Source organism: Periplaneta americana, chromosome 16 (assembly GCF_040183065.1).
Source record: "Periplaneta americana isolate PAMFEO1 chromosome 16, P.americana_PAMFEO1_priV1, whole genome shotgun sequence".
In the NCBI taxonomy this organism is placed as follows: domain Eukaryota; kingdom Metazoa; phylum Arthropoda; class Insecta; order Blattodea; family Blattidae; genus Periplaneta; species Periplaneta americana.
Window position 1 is genome coordinate 84,379,034 of NC_091132.1, and position 21,475 is coordinate 84,400,508.

The following is a 21,475-nucleotide window of genomic DNA, read 5'->3' on the forward strand; positions in this document are numbered from 1 at the left end:
TTCACGAGGATTTACCGTCCCTTACGGAGCTTATTTTCGAAGACATTCTGATCAAAAAATGTCATATAAACATTTGTTGTAATCTCAATATTTTCAGAGTTACACTAATTTGAAATTGTTCGTAAAATAGCATTATTCTTGAGTTTTAATGGTAAAAGAATATTACAGATAAAGAATGAACTATTCAGGAGTATCATTTCTTTAATTAGCTAATATTCTGAAGCCAAAAAATGTGTCGTAAATTCCATAGTTGCTTCGTACAGATTTTTTTTTTCGATTCTTAACTACAGAATTACATTTACTTACGCATTTATCACAACAATTGTTATAAATCACGCCACTCTTGTAAATTCTTCTAGGATGCATAATTAAACTGTAGAGAATCAAGTTCTTAAAGTCGTATGGTTTGTAACAATTTTTGTGTTAAGTACATAAGAATGATGTCAGTTTTAGTTAAAAATTGAAAAACAAAATCTGTACAAAGCAACTGACAACACATTTTTAGCTTCAGAACACTAGCCAATTAAAGAAATGGCACTTCTGAATAGTTCATTCTCTATTTGTAATATTCTTTTACCCTTAAAACTAAAGAAAAAAAGGTATTTTACAAACAACTTCAAATTAGTGTAACTCTGAAAATATTGAGATTAGGACAAATGTTTATATGACATTTTTTGCTCAGAATGTCTTTGGAAATAAGCTCCGTAAGTGACGGTAAATCCTCGTGAATCACCCTGTATAAAAATCTTGTTAGCATTAATGCTCATATGTTTAAATCTGTACTATCCTCTAATGTGAGCTTTGCTGGTTGGGTCTTTCTTGTCATTAATAAAATAAAAAAGGCTGTATAAAATTGACAAATAATATTAGGCCTACATGTATAAAGGTCTGATGATGTAGAAAATTACTTTGTGTGCATTGCGAAGAGGGGAAGTTTATGTTCCTATTTTATAGCTCAGTAAATCTTATGTAAGTATGAATATCCGTTACTTTTAAAATGTAAGGAAATAAACAAAAAATATAATTGGTAAATAATAGTAGCCTATAAAGAACTGAATAGTTGCGAAATGCGTCAAACATTATAACAAGGAAGTATTTGCCATCTTCACAACACAAACTATCTTATACATTGGCAATATCAAAATATAACGTACTTCAGTGAGTATGCTTGTAACTACACAAGATCTGTAATTTACACTTTATTTTGTCTTGTAATTCTTGAAACATATCTGTATCTTCAGGTGGTAACAGGTGTGATTGGAATGATTGGCAACATCGTCTGCATGGTGGGTGTGCCCTGGTGGGGGAAGCGCCCCATATCGCTTGTCTCCATGGCCGTGTCGTGTATGTCCTGTCTTCTTCTGGGGGGCTACGCCTTCGCAGTTATTTCTCCAGGAGATGTAGCCACGGCTGGAACACGCCATATAGCTTCGTGGGCACCTCTCACTATCTTCGTGGCGCTGGTATTCACCCAGAGTGTCGGAGTGCTACCCATACCATGGATGATTCTCAGTGAGGTCTTCCCTTTCAGGTACGGATATCTATAATCAATGGTAGCAATTTCGATTTGAAGAATAATTCATGTCGTCATCATCATCATTAATTTTCGTTATCACCATCATCTTAATCACCACCACCACCACCATCATCACTGTAACCACCACTACTACCACCAGCAGTAGCTTTTCTGTATTTTACTCTCTAAGACTCCTTATGGCCTTATGAATAGTTGAATAATTTCAAGGGAAAAATTGTTCCGGAGCCGGGTATCGATCCCTGGACCCTTCGCTTAGCACATGAACGCTCTACCGACTGAGCTACCCCAGGAACCATATACGACACCGTCACAATTCTTCCCTTTATATCCACACAACTCAAATGGGTTGACAAGACGCCAGAAACCCAACTTTGAGTGCACACAATTCTGTGCGACTTAAATTGTGGCTTTCTGTTAACGTACCTACAGTAGCGAACAGTTATTGAACTGTTCTATCCACCGTTTTCTTATCTATTTGAGAACACTACAGAATTGCGCAGACAAACTGAGGAAATGAAGAGAACACATCTATACAATTATCCGCCTTATTAGCCCACACAGCGTTGACCCGAGTGTAAAGTTCCTGGATGGGGATGTTGCATTTGTGGTGGCGAAACCAAGGTCGTGAGACTTTTTCTCGGTGTTCTCCCACTTTTCCTTCGTCATTCCAACGACAATCTCCACAATTCAACTTTCATTAACAACTCCGTCTCGAAAAATAGGTCACCACTTGTGTTTACGTGACATCGAAACGATAACCCGCCATAGTGGGGTGTTTCTCGCTGTTTATTAAAAGAATAGTACATAGATGGCAGTGATAGTGGATTCTAATCACAGTCAGTGTTTACTGGAGAGTGCCATATTCCCGGCGGCGGCCATATTTACTTCTTGCTAGGCATAGAACCGTATGCAGTAATAATGGTTAATAGAGGAGAAAAATTCGCTCCCGCGCCAGAGGTCGAACTCGGATCCTCTGTTCTACGAACCAAGGGCTCTAAACATTGAGCTACACCAAAGTTCAATCCACAGCACCGGATCGAATCCCCCTCCTCTAGTGTTTTTTCCCTTTGTGGCCTGATTCCATGTTCGACATATAGGTCTATGTTGACATATATTAAGTCAACTGCCATTATACAAGGAGCGCATTCAATTGAGTGACTTGGTGGCCGCAATTCCACAGTATATGCACTGTTGAGCGAAGAATCTACGTAAAGATTTTTTTTCTCCTACAGAATTTTAACCATTGTTACCATAACAGATAAATTCTGTAGGAGGGAAAAAAATAATCTTTACGTAGTATGCAGTAATGCTAGAACGAAGGCCATTAAAGGCGATATCATACAATATGTTGTGGTTTATTGAATTAGGCTACAGGAGACATGGATTAATAAACAGTCATAGTGAAATGACTCATAAGAGATAACACTTTATTATCTATGTTATGTCCAAGGAATAAAATCAGCAATTTTCTACTGCAATTCTCATACCAACACTTCGTGCTTTAACAGACAATTTTCTTAACAATAAATACATTCTAGTCCTAAAATACAGTGATGAGACTCTTTCAATAATATTATGACAAGCTGGGGACGTATCAGTTGAAGTGTTAATCAATAAAGGCGTCAAAGCCTTTAGTGTCAACTCATTTTATACCAATGTTTCACTTTTGTTTCTGATTTTTTTTTTAGGATTATATCAAACACAGATTTACAAGGGTAGTCTATACAAGTGACATTTTCTTGCACAACTTGAGAGTCACTAATATGCTAATAAAATTTATAGATTCATCCGTGTTATCAGTTATTAGAGATGAAAAACATTTTTTACAAATATATGACTAATTTTGTTTTATTTTGAACAAAACTGATCCAGTGATCCTAACAAATAATAAAGAGCTTGTTGTTCAGTCAAGTCAATACTGTATTAATATTTTCAGTTAAATCACAATTTACATCAGTACAGTATCTTCCTGGGGCAGCAGAAACATCTGACATTTTTTATGAGATATGAGAGCAGTTAACTGCACAACAACATGGCATTCTTCAAGAAAACAATGGAATATCACACTAGGAACCTGTCTTCCTATCCAAGTCTTGCGTTGTACTGAGTTTTCTCTGGAGTAAATATGGCCGCCGTGTCGGCTTTTGTCAGATCAAAAGAACGCCGTACTCTCCAATATACACTGATTCTGTTTCTAATTAATATCTAGAGAAGAGTTGAGACACTGGAACAAGACATGGCCTACCTTAATGTGCAATCCAGTAAGCACTTACAATGGCTTTTCTTCTAGTAAAAAGAAGGTACAATACGATTATTTAGTCCTGACAGTCGCCGGCAATGTAAGCCTGGGTCAGGCAAGCCCATTTAGTTACGCCAAGGAGTGCTTGGGTTAGTCAGTCGCTTGCCTTTAGATCGGATATCATGCGTGCAGTAGAGCGGAATATTTCTAATACAGTTAAGCTGTACTACATTCCTTTACCGACCGTTCGCCCTTATCGCTACTCCGGAGCTCTCCCCACTACTCTTATTACTTCCCCTCTTTCGCGTCGTCGACCTGTCAGGACTAAATAATCGGTCTGAAAGGTTTTCCTTATTCCCTAGTGATAAAGTAGCTGCAAAAAGTTATTATTATGTATAACATCATAGGTAAACTATATTATACAATATTGCTATCAAAATTAATCATGTATTTTAATAATGGTGATGCGACAGATATGATATGATTTATTATCACTCAACCGTTTGGTCCTGCTGGCCCTTCACATTCCTGTATTCGGGCCAGCATTCCCTTTCTTACACTACTTACAACATTTATAAATTTAGTGGACGACTCGTGCACTTCTCATCCTTTATTCATCACTGTCCTTAAGTGACTATTCATTTGACTTATCACTTCTTCTATTTCGCACTTTAATCATGTCACTATATATCGTTCTAAACATGTCTTAACCTAAGTCTCCTATCCCTAATACTTCATTTACTATTTAATTTTCACTACACATAGATTACTATTCATTATCGTTTCTATCTCTTTACTCCTTACATCACTGCCACTATTTCATTTATTACTTTTACACTATATTCTTACACTTTCCATTACTTATAACATTATGATCTTCTCACCCGTTCTCCCTACTACACTCTATTCTTTTAGCAAATGCGGTTTAGGCTAAGCAAAACAAAAGCATTGTATATTTTGAATATTACAGAAGGTGATTTAGAATTTCAATTAAGTACGTCATAATACTATTTAAATTTATACATTTATTAAAGATACGAATAATAAGGTGTATGAATATCAAATTTATCATGTAGCATTGGAATAGCGGATATCGATTAAGTATTTCCATTTTGCTTGTTGCTTGATATTTCCTTGCATCTACTCTCATATAATAGCTACCCTTTTGTCTTTGATATTTCTGAAGACATTGAAATGAAGTTTTTTTTTTCCATTGAAATCTATTTCTACTTTTTCAAACTTGTCTTATTTTCTTCTAAAGTCTGCCCGTCCGTTTTTTTGTTTTCGATGATTTTACTATGTTTTGAGGTTACCTCTGTTTATGACGATATAAAGGTCACTGTTTATATTAACAAGACATATGGACTTCAAAATTGCGATTTTACTATGATTCCGAAGGCCGTGATGACTTATTTGGAAATTAAATTAATTGAATTTATTTTAAATGCTTATTAGTTTGGTGAAATGAAAACGAATTAAATACGATTTAACTTCCGCATTTAATGGTTATTAGAGGAGAAAAATTCGCTCCGGCACCGATAATCAAACCCGGGTCCTTGGTTATACGAACCAAGTCACTAACCACTGAGCTACGTCGGAGCTCATCGAATCCATCTCCTCTAGTGTTTTCTTTTCCCTTTGTGACCTGACTCCAAGTGCACATATATATTGACATGTATTAAGTCAACTGTCATTATACAAGAAGCGCACTTAATTGAGTGATTTGGTGGCCGGGATTCCACAGTAATATGCACTGTTGGGCGAAGAATCCATGTAAAAATTAATTTTTGGTCCTACAGAATATATGTTACGGTAACTAGAGGAGAAGAATTTGATCTGATGCCGGCGTAGCTCAGTGGTTAGAGCACTTGGTGCGTTGAACCAAGAACCCGAGTTCAATCCTGGCGCCAGAGCAAAATTTTCTCCTCTAATAAACATTGTTATCATAACAGATATATTCTGTAGGATCAAAAATTCATCTTTACGTAGATTCCGTATTTAAGTTAAATTACAATTAGTTAATTGTGGATTAGTAATATAATGGTGAAATGGCTCTTTAGACAATAAATAGTTTTAAATGCTTACCATTTCCGCACAAGGTGCTGCAAAACTGCGGGAATTTGTAGGGCGGACCTTAATGAAATTACTTATTTTAACTCATTCTATTTTATTTTTTATCTGTATTTTTTATTTTACGCAAATTTTCATTATTGTAAAACATGATATACTGTAAATTTCAGTTTATTGTAAACAAATTTCTTGTAAGAGATTTTTAATGTCACACCTTAAATGTTACTGTTTAACATTCTTTGTCTTTGGGAACCTCACCAAGTTGAGGAAGATTAGACATTATTATTACTAGCACAGTTTTAAACTTTTGGAGAGGCGTTAGAAAACAAGAGCTTGTCTCTGAATGCAGTATTGTGTCCAAGAAATGTTTGTAGCTACTGATTTTACTCTGAGAACAAACCCAGCGCAAGTCCTTGTCAAAGATTTTGCAACATCTGAACAAATGTCTACACGACAGGTCCAGTCTATTGCATTTCCATTGGTTAGCTTAAAATATATATAATTCGGCAGTTCTCTATTTTAAGAATCTGCACAATTGAAGAGGTGGATTCCAAAGTAACTAAGTCCTTTTTTTTAAGATTTTAATTTGCTTTATTCACGTTTTAATTTATCCTTTTCAAGCCTATATATATTTATATAGCTGTATAGGCCAAATTTATTTAACAGACTCTCCTAAGTCTTGACTTAGTGTCTGTTCATGTTTCATTCAAACGGATCTAAGGGCGTCTAATTTATTTTATCAGTTTTTGTCATTTTTCTCATAACTGTCATTAGGACTTCGGCCAGTTTGGAATCCACCTCTTCAATTAGGGCTCTTTTTCTGCCGATTTCGATGGATATAAGTAGGTCTACCCAATGAAAAGTGGCACAATGGCTATTATATGAGGCTTACCTCACCGGCCATGTGAAGAATGCAAAATGAATGCTTCTACTGTTACTCACTCCAAAGCTACTTGAAACCACGCCCCTGTTCGCCAGCTTCCGAACTGATAACATCTACAGTTCAAGCTTCATAAAAACATTAATGAATCAGTATGCATGTATTAACCCCTGCGGTAGGTGATGAATGGTCAGACCTTTAGCCTGTCAACACCTCTTATCAGTGCCACTACATCTCCACTCCCAGCTTCCCCTGTGGTGTCCTCCTCCGGCCAGAGCCGGTGAGGTCAATCCCACACTGTAAATTGTTAATATCAGTCGATTCAATTGATTCGCAAAAAAGGGACTCTTTCCAAAATGACACTTTCAACACAGTTTGTCATGTCCTTAAGTCGGTAGTAGACCGTGTTCTCAGACAATACAGTTGTACTATATTGACCTTTTTTATATATTCTCAGACATACACTGCAAAGGCGCACTAGATATTCTGAAATCGAGTGAGGTTGCAGTTTTATCAGTTTCTGTAGTTAATTAGATAAGCCACTTCGAGAATGTTCTCATTCCCAGTGTTTGTTAAAGATACAAAAAATGTTAAATAATTTTTCACTCGTTATCTTTTCATTTGAGATATTCAATAGGCTTGTTTACATGTCTAGGATGTATAGTTTCTAAATGGTGTTTAACTACAGAATGTTTCAGCTCACTTTTAGCAAAAATGTCACCACACATAAAACACTATAGGCGCGAACAGTCCTTGTCACCTGTGTAAGTAAGTCAGAATAAAATATAATTATAATCTTAATTTTTTTCTTCACATTCGGATTGACAAACATTACTAGAAATTATGCAAATCTGGCTTTCAGGTAGTAGCTTCCTATGAAGCAGGTTTGAATAATTTCAAGGGAAAAATTGTTTTGGGGCCGGGTATCGATCCTGGGACCCTTCGCTTAGCGCACGAATGGTCTACCGACTGAGCCACCCGGGAACTATACACGACACCCTCGCAATGTTTCTCTTTACATATTCGTTACGGTAGGTACGTTAACAGAAAGCCACAATTTAAATCACACAGAATTTGTGTGCACTCAAAGTTGAATTTCTGGCGTCTTGTCAGCCCATTTGAATTGTGTGGATATAAAGGGAAAAATTGTGACGATGTCGTGTATAGTTCCTAGGTGGCGCAGTCGGTAGAGCATTCGTGTGCTAAACGAAGGGTCCCGGGATCGATACCCGGCCCCGGAACGATTTTTCCCTTGAAATTATTCATTACTATACCTAAATTGTTTTCATTCGATGAGCTTGACGTAACACCGCCGAATTTACTATTCTGCGTTCCTGTTCTAACTATTTCAAGCACTTGTTGTTTCAGATGCGGACGAATGCGATTTCAGTCGAATGATTTTGACACTAACTTATTGAATTGCCAACCATAAGTAGACAAGCTTAAGTATTGTTTAAAATGTACAGTTCTTTTTTGTGATTGGTTATTTTAAACTGGACTAAAATTATTCCTTTTTAGAAATTGAGGACTGATTTTCTAACATTTTTTTAGGCTGAGATTAATTAGGCCTAAGTTTGAAGTTTAAGAGTTAATGTAAAACAGGAAGTGTTAGACTCAGAATGCAATTCAAAACATTTTATTTAAGGGAATAGGGGTTTATACATGATGTCTGCAAACCTTTTAACAGGTAAGAAAGATACCAAAAATATTAGGCCTAACTAGTGGTGTATTATTTCACGTGTGTAGGCCTATACCCCATACTTGACTATTATTGGAAGATAAATTGTAAACGCTGGGGTATGATTCTGATCTCTTTAACATAATTATTATGCCTATAGAAATTATGTTAATAATAATAATAATAATAATAATAATAATAATAATAATAGTGATGGTGATAGTGTTAGTGATAGTGTAACCCCAGAATCCTTTATTACGGAAATATTTTGACGAATCCCTTGAAATACTTTACGAAAAACTTTGGGCTAGGCGAACCGCAATTTGGGAACAAGTGTTCGAGACAACTGTATCGTCTATTAGTAAAATGGTTTAATTTAACTTTTTATTTAAATAAATAGGCTTTAAATAATTGTTTATTGTGTTATATTATTCTAAGTATATAATGGCCTTATTTTCACTTTTCTTTCATTAATTGTCTATGTCTTTGATGTCCAGCTTTTAGATTGTCTTTGATTTTATACCTTCAGAAGTCACATGGTATGTTAAACTTTATATGTGGTTTCTCCGATAGGTTTTATGTTAGTTGCTGCTATACATGTCCTTTATATTGGTGCCTTTCGAAAGAATTGCTGCCATGATCTTTGGAAATTGTAACTCTTGTAATTTTTTCTTATAATTTTCTATTTGATCCGAATCAGACTGTGATTTTCACAGAAAAGTTCGGAACACTTAGTGTTATAAAATTGTTTATGCTCGACCATGCCGAAATGTAGTAATTATCCTACACCTGGTAGCAGCTCTTTAATGGACCTCATTAAAGTACACCTATTCATTAAAGTTCAGGTTTTCCACCAATCAGAAAGCAATATGAAAGCGCAAGTATCGATTATTCTCGGATATGCAATCGAAAGACAACTAGCGAAATGTTACGGAGGCTGGAAATCCAATACTGTCGCAGAAGGTTATGTTCTGTTACTATAATAATTAGCGTTAATTGTAAATAATATTCAAATAAATTCAATTTGTCATCTCGTTTTTCAATGTATAATTCAATTTCAAGGTTATATCAAGATTAATGTTTCTTTTACTCTCTAGATTATATCAAGGTCGTCGACATCTGTTTCTCGGAAAAAAATCAATACTTTCGCGTCTGCGCACATCTCACAATTTACGAGGTAGGCTATTTCACAAGGTCAGTTCCGCTCCTCACTTAGATAACAATAACATGAATACCTATGAATAATTTCAAGTTAGAAATATGGTCGAGCATAAAAAATCGTATGAAACTTGCCTATAATGGTAATTAAGACGCTCGTATCGAAATTATGAAACGAGCGCAAGCGAGTTTCATAAACATACTCGCGTCTTAATTACTACCATTATAGGCTCGTTGCATAATGTACTATTAATTGTTTTTGGATTTCTTCAACAGTAATATGGTAATCCAGTAGAAGGAAATTTTGAATTTTGTATAAATGCATAATGAATGTACTACATTTCGTCTAATGTTATCAGTTTTATTCACATGTTTTCAGTGAGGGAAGTAAAAAATAACTTGAATTTTCAGGAGTCGCGGACTGGCGAGTGGGATAGCTGCAGCCGCATCATATATCATAGCATTCATGGCCTCCAAGACTTTCCTGTCTCTCAAAGCATCCCTCCATTTGCACGGCGTGTTCTGGCTCTACGGCATTCTTAGCTTAGTGGGCTTCATAATCATCTACTTCACCTTTACGGAAACAGAAGGACGGAGCCTCGAAGACATCGAGGAGTTCTACAAGAAGGGAATACGGGGCAAGATTCCTAAGCGGGGTGAACCTGAAGGAGCTTCAAAAGAGAGTTTGAACTTGAGTCTCCAAACAATAGCTTCTGCTAGACTTGAAACTGAGGACGAAACAAGAGCAAAGAGCAGCAGCAACGATGAGGAAAGGATGATTAGCAATTCGCTTTACTCCAGTCAACTATCGAGAAACGAGGTGATGAGGAAGTCACAATCCAGCAACAATGCCATCGGTGGACTCGATGCCAGCACCGAGACTTTGGACACGACGTTCACTGCCTCTACAGTTGATCTGCAACCTCACGTAGAGGTGTCTGCAGAGGAAGCACGACGACAGGACAACGCCAGTGAGGAAGCATGCAACGAATCGCAGGCCAATCTGCAACATTCTCCCATTCAGAACTCTCCAGAAAAAAGTACAACAGAAGTAAAAGAAAATAGAGTAGAAGTAAATAAAAATGATCTGCAAGAAGACCTGAAATCAATTACCGGAAATTCTGTAGAGGAAAATTCAACGGAAGAAAATGTCAAAAGTGAAAAAGAGGAAGAAATAAAAGCAGATTTGCAACGAGATCAAAATTCTTCCTCTGAGAAGTGTGTAGAAACGACACCAAATAATAACGACAAAGAAAAATCAGCAAAAGAAACGGAAGTAACTGACATAAAGCATGAAGAAGCTGATCCAGATAAAAAATTTGAAAAGAAAGCGGTAGCAGAAAGAATCAACGAAAATGAATTAAATGGAAATATTTCTGGAAAAGAACAATGCGGTGAAGAACACAAAGAAATCTCTGGTAAGAAACTGAAGGAAACGGATGAAACGAAAGAACCTGAAGAAAAATGTAGTAGTTTTAAATCAATAGAGGCAAATTCTGTTGGTGATAAAGAAGAAGAAATAATCAAAGACTGTACTCAAGCGAAAGTGGATGTGCATGTCGAGTCAGTAATAGAGGAAAGGACAAAAATGTGATTTATTTAAACGTAAAATATTTTTTTATATTAGTTAAAGCTTATTGATATTATATTTTCATAAATATGTTTTTAATATAATTTTTTTTTTAATTTTATAGCAGGTTGATGTGATATCCATCGCTGCTTGTACAGCCCTTGAATGTAAATACGTGCTAAAATCTATATCAACACTCATAATTTAGAACTTTGTCGTTCTGAACCTCACTGTAAGTAATTTACAAGTACAACAGCATAAAATAAAATTGTTTAGGAAGATAAACAGCAAATGCTTAATACTAAAGGCTGGTTCACAATAAACCGGGAACGAGAACCAGAATGAAAACGAGAAGCAGAGGACGTGAATATGAAAATTTTTGATTCACAATAAACCGAGAACGTAGAAGACTATGCATATCGATATGCATGTCAGTAACTATATGTAAAGTCGATATTACGCATTCTGATGTTATTTGTGTATAATTGACCAATGGCGTTCTCTCATGAGTACAAGGCAGCCAACATAAACACAGGTTAACCAACTTCGAAATTTCAACTGAAACATTTCATTAGGTACGGTACTATAAATATGCCGATGCATCTTTATTATCACAACCTATTTTAAGTCTACCATAACGTAAAATAATTAGAGAAGAAACATTTGTAATAGAACAAAAATGAACACAACAGTAGTTATTGAATTGAAGCATGAATATGTAGTGTGTAATACAACCAATACAGTAATAAAATATGATTTACTTCCGATCTGTGTTCAAAGATGCAGCTATTGAAAGCCACGTATTCTCCGTCATCTTCTGATCTTTATACGAGGCGCGCAGCTTATCGTAAACGTGAGGATTTTCCTCAACACTCAATATTACTGTAGAATCTCATCATGCTCCATGATGCACAGCACAGAACAAAATAATGCATAGGTTATTTCACAGTCTTCTTGCTACAAAATATACGACAAAATAGCTTTTACATGTCAATTGAATAGATCTAGTGGGCTATGATCGGAAACGTGAACGCCAAAGTTGAAACTTGGCCAACTCTCCGTTCCCGATCCCGGGCTCCGGCAAGCTTTTCGTTAATCGTCAATGCTCACATTTAAATGTACACATTTTAACAATTTTACCGTTTTCGTTTTCGTTCCGATTCTCGTTTCCGGTTTATTGTGAACTGGCCTTACCTATTTCATCACAAAGTCCATTATTGTTGTACATTTTCAGGATATTGGAATCATGATTGCTGTCAGTTATGAAACTAAAAGAAATATTCATTTCCTACTGATGGGTTCGTTTATTGATAATACTTCATTTTCAAGAACTTCGTTGTTTTGTTTTATAAAATGTTTTATCTTGAGGTTCACAAGTTTACACTGTTTAATTATAAGGCTTTTCATTTTTTAATTTTATCAGTATTATACAATTTATTACAGCTTTTAAATGTGTAAGAAATAAAAAATCTAAAGACGACAATTGGCCTATTGTTATATAAAATTATTTAATAACGTTCTTTCCGGCTGAACTCTCCTCCTTTGTATCATCAATGGCCTACGTCTAAAATGCAGAGAATGATATTTTCTATTTGGATATTCCATTCTACGATCAATTCCTAATAAATTATGGGGAGTAAGTGCCCTAGCAATACCTATTGCAATACTTTTTATTATACCCATAGCCCTAGTAGGCTATTGATGATACAAAGGACGAGAGTTCGGCCGGCACCGTGACACGAGTCTCGGCATAGCTCAGATGGAAAGAGCGCTCAGCGTGCGTAGCTGAGAGGTCTTGGGTTCGATTCCCGGTGCCGGAACGAATTTTTCTCCAATAATAGGTAAGTAGGCTAGACGCAGGAGAAGAAGTGCAATTAAAGAAAATAATTAAGTGAAATCTTTACAGAAAAATAATCCAGAAAATAGCTTTCCAATACAAAGCACTACATACGAAGCATGATCAAATGAAACCCGTTTGTTTCGCCTCATGTAGTTTGCCGTATTTTATTAAAGACAGCAGAGCAGGTTTAGCGTGGCTAAGATTGGGGGCATGGAAGCGTAATAAAATATTGTCAACGAAGAAGGGGAGCGTCTTTGTTCACTTTGCAGAGAAAAGGACTCCTATAAACATATTTTATTACAGTGTATCGAATTGGAACATGTACGGAGAAAATATATACCACCCTCGATGCTAAGTAAGAATAGGAGTTCGCTTGCATGTCTTTACCTCATGGGGAATAGAAAATGGGAACAAAAGACTGGATTGTTCCTCTTGAAGGCGAGAAAGATTAGAACTTCAGCTGTTGAAGTTCGTGACGCGAACTGAGGAAGGGATAATAATATCTACCCAACTGTACACTTTTATGTCTTTTAGGTTAGGATATATTATATAATGTGTTTTATTGTTCCATTTCCATTTTAATATGTGTTCTTTTAGAGAGTAGTTGGACGTAATCATAGGTGGGGGGGAGGACCTACAAAGGAGGATTTGTTTCGGGTACAAAGCACGTACGGTCAGAAGACCCGTGCATTGGATTTTAGAGAAAATTATGATAATATAAAATCTGTATGTATAATATTACTCAATAAATCCATCTATCTATCTAATTACGATAGTGTAGTATAAGGCTGACAATCGTCTTGCATAGAGCAATCGAGAAAGAGTTTGGTTCAGTTTGTGGTGTTAGGCGTCTGTCAGCATGGTTAGTGTTATTCCACATCAGCTCAATGGTGACCGGCGAGCGGTGATTCAATTCTTAACGGCAGAAGACTCTGAACCACTTGGCCAACAACCCCGGTTTCTTACCATGTGACTTTCATTTGTTCGGAAGCCTTAAAGAAGGCTCAAACTGGGCACAAACGAAAGATGAATAATGAAGATCACAGTCTTGAAAGCAGCAAATAAGATATTTTTCGCTGACGTCTCCTTGTACAAAAGCTTCCTTGTGAGTGCCTAAAGATGCTTCTTCTAAGGAAACCTGCCGCTTGCATATATAGGCCTACTGAAGGGGACATTCCACTAAAAATGACAACTCTTTTCCTAATATTTTTTTCAACCAAATTTTGAGAACATGTTTACTATGTAAAGGATTAACAAAATCCAAATTTTGAACTTATAATGTTTTTGGCTTTTGATTTTTTATTTATTTTCTGTTTTTTGTTTTAGAAATATTTTCAAACCCAAATTTCTAGTAGAAGATCTCAATTTTTACGCTTCCTTTTTTTCTGTTACATTCACAAGACATAGAGAAACATTTCTATGGATTTATTTTGTTAAATAATTCATTTATTTATTTTAAATATTATTTTGAAAATTTGAAAATATTACTTTTTCTATCATTCATTCAAAAATATTATTAAAATAAACTAGCAGCATTTCTTACAAAATAAATGCCTAGGAACATGCAGTTACCTCATAAATACTTGCAGAAACAATTTCATCCAGATTGATTAAAATCTGGCATAAAATAGTTGATGTTGAATCAAGAAAATGGAAAAATGGATTTGAAAGTAAAATGAATATTTATGTAACATATACCTATTAAAATTTTCCTCCGCCACATTCATCTAGTAACTTCAGGGAGCTAACTTTAGAACAAAAGTTACTAAATTTAAAAGCCATATTGGAAATCCGATAAGCTATTTCAATAAGTTAAACACAAGGTCCGTCTATGCTGGAACAGTTAGCTAGAAGTTATTTGTAAACATTTTGTTTAATGAACATTTAACGTTTTCGACTCAACTGAGTCATCTTCAGAAATTGTGCCAATGAATACATAAATAGGCTACTGTTTAAATATAATGTACATGTGTGTGATCCACGGTCATCGGAAACTGCACACTAACTGAATTCTGATCATATAGGAACTGCACACTAATATTTTCTACCTAGATTACGGCCATATGGAAACTGCACACCAAATTATTTTCTACCTGCTTTGCTAATACTATAGATAGTTTTAATTTACCAAACTGTTTCAATTTTGTTCGAAATGGAGCATCTGTTTACATCTGAAAGTGAACGGGGTAATTTAATACTAGTATATGACGACTGTAAATTTTATAAAGCCAAGGAATTGAAAAACTATGAAGTAATGTGGAGATGTTGTGTTAAAAAGTGCAATGCGAAAATTTATAGCTTACTGAACAATATTAAAATTATTAGAGAACGCGGTAGGCATAACATGTGGTGAACATTAGTAGGCTATATTAAATAGTCAAATAATCAATGCAGCTACGAAAAGAAAAGCCATCGATGTTGTTAATAGTAAGTCATCAAAAATATTTCCTGCTGTTTGACAAATCTTACCTATATAAAACCTAAAAATGCGTGACACAACTTGAATAAAAGGTAACTTATAAAAATCGTGGAGGAAACTTCAACTTATTCTACCTAAATCGCAACCCGAAGTTCATGACAGACTCATTTAAACTTTATTACTAAACGAAGCGAAGATTTCGTCCTTTTCAATAACAAGAAGTCGGGGATTTCTTTGCTATAGAATTAGTGAAGGTAAAACCGATAGGTACTAGACTTGAGAAATTTGCAGATTATTTAGCCTACTACAAACGTACATCTCCGAAGATGCAATTTTCTCTCCTACTGTATGGGCAGCCCTGACTGCATCGACCTCTCGCACAACAAATGGCTGTTAATCATTTCACAAGCATTTTAATTTCAGTTTTTACAGCAGTAATCTTTCATTGTATAAATTCGTGAATCAACTTTTGGACATACAAACTGAGACTTATATTATTAAACTGGAAAGCACTGAAGGAAGTAACCGAAGTTTCAATGTAAAGTCAGCCAAATGCAAAAGAAACATACTTTATAAATTGTGCAGTTTCCGGGTAAGATTAGTAAAACCCTCGTGAATCAGTGTGCAATATCCGGGTAGGATTAGTGGGTCTCTCGAAAATCGGTGTGCAGTTTCCGGATCAAAATGTGTAGTTTCCATCTACCCGTGATCCAATGCAATGTAAAACACTAATAAAATTAAACAAATTGGAAGTATCAGTTATGAATCAATACAAATATAAAATTTAAAAAAAATCGATAAAATATTATGCAAGTATAAGCTGTTACGTAAGTAAAATATTAAAAATGAAGTACAAACTGTGGTGTGTAGCCTATGACAGAGCAGGAAATTCATAGGATTCCAGTATAGTTGCTTATATGAAGATTGAACGTTTTGTGTTATTAGATTTGTAATCAGAAATTTGTAAAAAAGAATTCTTTGAAGAAAAAATAATTTTGACACTCTTTAAATGCCACGCCTCCTTACAGCCTTAATTTAAAAAATGACATATTTCTAATCAGAAATTCATTTGCGTTATAAAAATATACACTCTAAAGAAGTGAAATAGCCAATATTTTTTTTTTTTAGAAAATTGTCGTGATTTTTAATGGAGACTCCCCTTAAACATTGAAATTTCTATCTATATCATGCATTTGATATCTTAATAAATAAATCTATAATCTGGCTCGAACGGGTATCATTTGATCGTATATGTAAATTAAAACCATACGGAGTCACAAACTGTTAAACAAGTTAAGCACATCATACATGTGTTACTGTAAAGTTCAGTTTCCTGTCAGTGACCTTTAACACTAAGCAGAAATATGTCCATATAATTCAGGGTTAGGTAACACAAGCTTGTGCTACTTGCGTGGGGTTAGTCACCTCAATTGCTTCGCTGTGCATATCATAGAGTTGCGACCAGCACTGTAATCTGCAGTCTGTATATGTCTGCACGTATGAAATATGAATACTACAAGAGCGAATCTGAACTCATACAAGAAAAGGAGAAGCAATAACAAAGTGTGAATTATCACACCACATCTGACATCTCAGTGCATAAATTCATATCAGCGGGAAACATGAAATGGTTTTTAATATTTTTAAATAGAAGTGAAAGAGAATTTCAATGAGTAATAACGATATCTGTAAAAAACAGGAATACTAGTTCAAAGTCCAGTCAAACCAGATTCTATGACGAATATGTAATTTTCTAACATCTGTGTTATATTTGCTACATACATTAATAGATCCAGCCGTAGCTCAGTCAGATATCTGACGCCTTCAAACAAAATTTCAACTCAATGAATTCATAATATTGATGTCTTCTCATGTTCCTTCATCTCTTTGGCCTCTGAAATTGTACGGCGCAGTATTTCTTCATTTCCTACTTGTCCATGAGCGCCCTTATCACTGTTAAGAGATTAAGATGCGTGTTACGAAGGTACATACGCAGTCTAAAACAGTACTAGAGAATCGGTACATAAAACTTCGAACTCCGAATCTATTATACTGCTTCGCAGATTTAGTGAAATGCGTTTGAGTCTAGAGAAAGCAGAAAACAGTACAGCGTAGTCTGTTGTTGTGACGACAATTCAAGCCCCCGCATACCGGTGAGGCATCACGTCACAAAATGTTCACTCCTAAGTATTTTTGACAATGTAAATATTATTCATCGCCTAGAAAAACAGCGCAAATATTATGGATTTGCTGAAGAGTTTAAAGTAATATTTATTTATTTGTGTTTTTGTTTGTTTATTTACTTATTTATTTTAAATTATCTAATTAATTTTATTTATAATATTTATTTCATTTGTTTAAATCTTTAATTTAATTAATTTTATTGATTTTATTAATTAATTACTTTATTTATCATTGTTGTAATAATATGTAGTGTAACTGATTAATGTTTTATGGGCATGATTCAAAATGTTCAGTTTTAATAGAGGTTTGCTATCTTTTTTTTTTTTTTTTTTTTTTTTTTTTTTTCAAAATTTATACATTTACTATTCTTCAAACACTCAGAAATTTCAGTTTTTTAGAATTCAGGAGAAAGTTACACAACACAGAACTGCACGTATTGTATTCTTCAGCTAACATAATTAGGAACATTAAATCCAGACGTTTGATATGGACAGGGACTGTAGCACGTATGGGCGAATCCAGAAATGCATAGGCTATAGAGCAGCAGTGTCAGAGTTGTAAGCTCCGAAACCGGTTGTGGAGCTAGAGACGTCCAGTCGGAGCGTGAACTTGCTTATGTCTGTGGAAGCACCGGAGCACGCAACAAGTTATAGTGGAGCGCTCCGCTCCGTTTAGGCTCTGTCTGACAACGCTGCTATAGAGTGTTAGATGGGAGACCGAAGGGAAAAAGACCTTTGGAGAGGCCGAGACGTAGATGGAAGGATAATATTAAAATGGATGTGAGGGAGGTGTGATATGATGGTAAAGACTGGATTAAACTTGCTCCGAATAGGAACTGATGGTAAGCTTATGTAAGGGCGGCAATGAACCTCCGGGTTCTCTAAAAGCCATAAGTACGTAAGAAAGTAAGTAAGAATTCAGGATCCTTCAGGATGTTCTTGGTCCAACGTTTTTGCAATAAAAATTAGATGGATATATTCTAGGAAATAAAATTAATTTATATTAATGTTGTACAGAGTGATTATAAAGTCTCGATCCATTTTATAGAAATAATGGACATGCGGACATGAAATTGTATTGCGGAATGAGCCTTGGTTCGAGTCACGGAGAAGGAATTTTCTCATGAAATTTCGATCAATGTATGGAACTAGTGTCCACCCAGAATTGTTATGAATTTGGGGAGTTAAGCTACGTAGCAAAATTCGGTTTCTAAAATCGGCTCTAACGGCTGTGGGAGGGGAAAGATCATAGTGCTGAACACACGTTACTCCCATAATGGTTGGATGATCGCTTACCTGTGATGGAACCCTGTGGATGTGAGGCCAGCAGCCAGCTGGTCGGCTTTGACTCTTAATTTACTGTCACGCCACGGATTATATTATTTTGAATTCAATGGCACTAGTCCATCAACGACAATGGTATCCTATAGAATAAATCGCGATTTGAGGCATCTTAAATTCTATTACACTTCGTAAAGAAAGCTACTGTGACACAGGATTTCTCTGAAAAGTCCTATTTCGGTTCTCCTATCATACTCATATCACCATGGTTGTAGTATCATCATCATCATCATCATCATCATCATTAGGGAACGAATTTCTAGGTACTAAAACGGGAGATTTAGGACTTTATTAAATCCAATTTAGGACTTTTAAGAGTTTAAAAAAATAATTTTAATTTTAGTAAATATTTCATTTTAAGTTGAATTTATGTACAAAGAACTAGTGCTGACAATGAGTAGTACTGAACTGAAGACTTAAATATTATAAGTGAAAGAGACTGATTGTTGATTAGTCAGTTCCATTTCGCATAACAGAGGTGTACTGACGCGAAAACTAATTTGTAAGCTTTCGCCTAACCTGAACAAGCTACCACCCCTTTTATGCTAGGATGGACTATTCCAAATAAACTTTGGTTCCAGGAAAGTAGGTAAATCTTCTTCCCTCCCCTTCTAAGACCAATATGGAACGAACTTGCCAGACCAGTGTTTGTAACAGGATTTTTTTAAATATAATTTTTGTAGTTTTTTCTTTTTAACCTTTAGTACCAGTATTTTGATATTAGATATATGATAAATACTAAAAAAGGCTCTTTTTAGGTACATACACAGTTTTTAGGCATTTATAGGACTTTATGGTTAATTTAGGCATTTTTAGGTCCTATAGAATTTACTAGGGGGACCCTGTGTACATGAAACGTAGAGACCTTAATAGCATAGTCTAGGACGCAGCAAACAAAATAGGTAAGGAACTAGAAATTATTTCCCTAATCATCATCATGATCATCATCACCATCATCATCATCATTATCATCATCATATTCTTCACGGCTTAGGCATAATGTGCCTGTTCCGGTTTCAGAGTTAAAAGAAAACCTCGCCATTTTTTAATTGGGCGTCCTATTCTCCTCTTTCTCCATTTGGTTTGTAATAAAGGAGCTGAAATGGTAGATGATATGGTTCCATTCTTTATACATGTTATATCTATATTGTTGTAGTATGTCATTCAAATAGTGTTGTAATATTGATATGTAATTCTATCACAGAGTCCATACCTGTAGAGTAACTGTTAGCGCGTCTGGCTGCGAAACCAGGTGGCCCGGGTTCGATTCCCGGTCGGGGCAAGTTACCTGGTTGAGGCTTTCTCCGGGGTTTCCCTCAACCCAATATGAGAAAATGCTGGGTAACTTTCGGTGCTGGACCCAGGACTCATTTCACCGGCATTATCACTTTCATATCATTCAGAGCTAAATAATCTAAGATGTTGATAAAGCGTCGTAAAATAACCTACTAAATTAAATAAAAATATCGATCACAGAACATTTGATTGAAAATGTTTACTGATAAGTGATATAGCCATGGGAGGAGATGTAGGCGGAATAGCCATTTATAGATTACATTTACGGTGAAATATTAATTTTAGTTTTATAACAAAGAGTTGATAAATATCTTGACATTATTTTATAAAGATGGGAACTAATGTTTCAAAATATAATATAAAAGTTATTAGTGATTCCTTCCAGTAAGAATATTAATATATTCTTTTAGATCAGTGGAGGGGTTGTTAACACTTGTTGGAACAGCCCGCTCGAAAAACAAAATTTCTGTGCCACCAGTTGCAGGAACACGCGTCCTTGAGTATGTTGTGACTTTGTGAATGCTCTGCCTGCTTTGGATAAAGTTTACTGAGAAATGGAACAAGTTGTACGTATTTTAACATGTTAGCTGTAATATGTACTCATAGGTGAGTAGAATTATATATTTTAGTTATTACATACAGTGATAGAGATACAAATGGTTTCATATTGATACAGTAGGCCTATGTACATAAAGTTTGATTCATTTTTAGTCAGAAACGCAATAGACTTTCATAGTGGAAGAAATACTATATACATATAGAGATGTCATAGTTAAATGTGATATAAAATTGGAAAGGGAAATGCGTACAAAAATTAAAAAACTTGCGTCCACATGTTTTAATAAGAATTTAAGGAACTGAATCCAAGACGCTATGTACTGAGCGCACTCTACCTCATCCCCATCTGTTTTGTGTTCAGTGTTTTTATGCAAAGGGAGTACAGCGTTGCCAATATGTTATTCGAGTATTTAGACGTTTCATAATAACTTCCAAGAGTGAAAATAGTCTTAGGAAACGTAGATTTAACGATGAATGGGAAGAGAAATATTCATTTTGTGATAAGGTAGTTCCAGTGATTTTGGAAGTGAAAATAGTCGAATTTGTAAGGGAATTCTTGCGAGGATGGATTTCAAAAGTTAAGAATTTTATAGGAAGATATTTCAAGAAAAGGAAATTGTTCGGAATTGTAGTAAATTACGTGTGAAATGAAAGGTGCGTGGTAATGGAAGCGCAAACGTTGTGGTTTCTAGTCAAGTAAAGGAAC

At 35.3% G+C, this 21,475-nt stretch overlaps 1 protein-coding gene across 3 annotated transcripts in view; it reads left to right on the forward strand.

Moving 5' to 3' along the window:
- Positions 1-12,615, forward strand: part of LOC138716546 (facilitated trehalose transporter Tret1-like) — a 277,647-nt gene extending 265,032 nt beyond the window's left edge. For all 3 annotated transcript variants that reach the window (XM_069849703.1, XM_069849704.1, XM_069849705.1), the window contains 2 exons: positions 1,242-1,531; positions 9,974-12,615. In XM_069849703.1, coding sequence (XP_069705804.1) covers positions 1,242-1,531; positions 9,974-11,156 — 1,473 coding nt within the window. In that variant the 3' untranslated portion in view covers positions 11,157-12,615. The remainder of the gene's footprint in view (positions 1-1,241; positions 1,532-9,973) is intronic.
- The last annotated feature ends 8,860 nt before the right edge of the window (positions 12,616-21,475 follow it).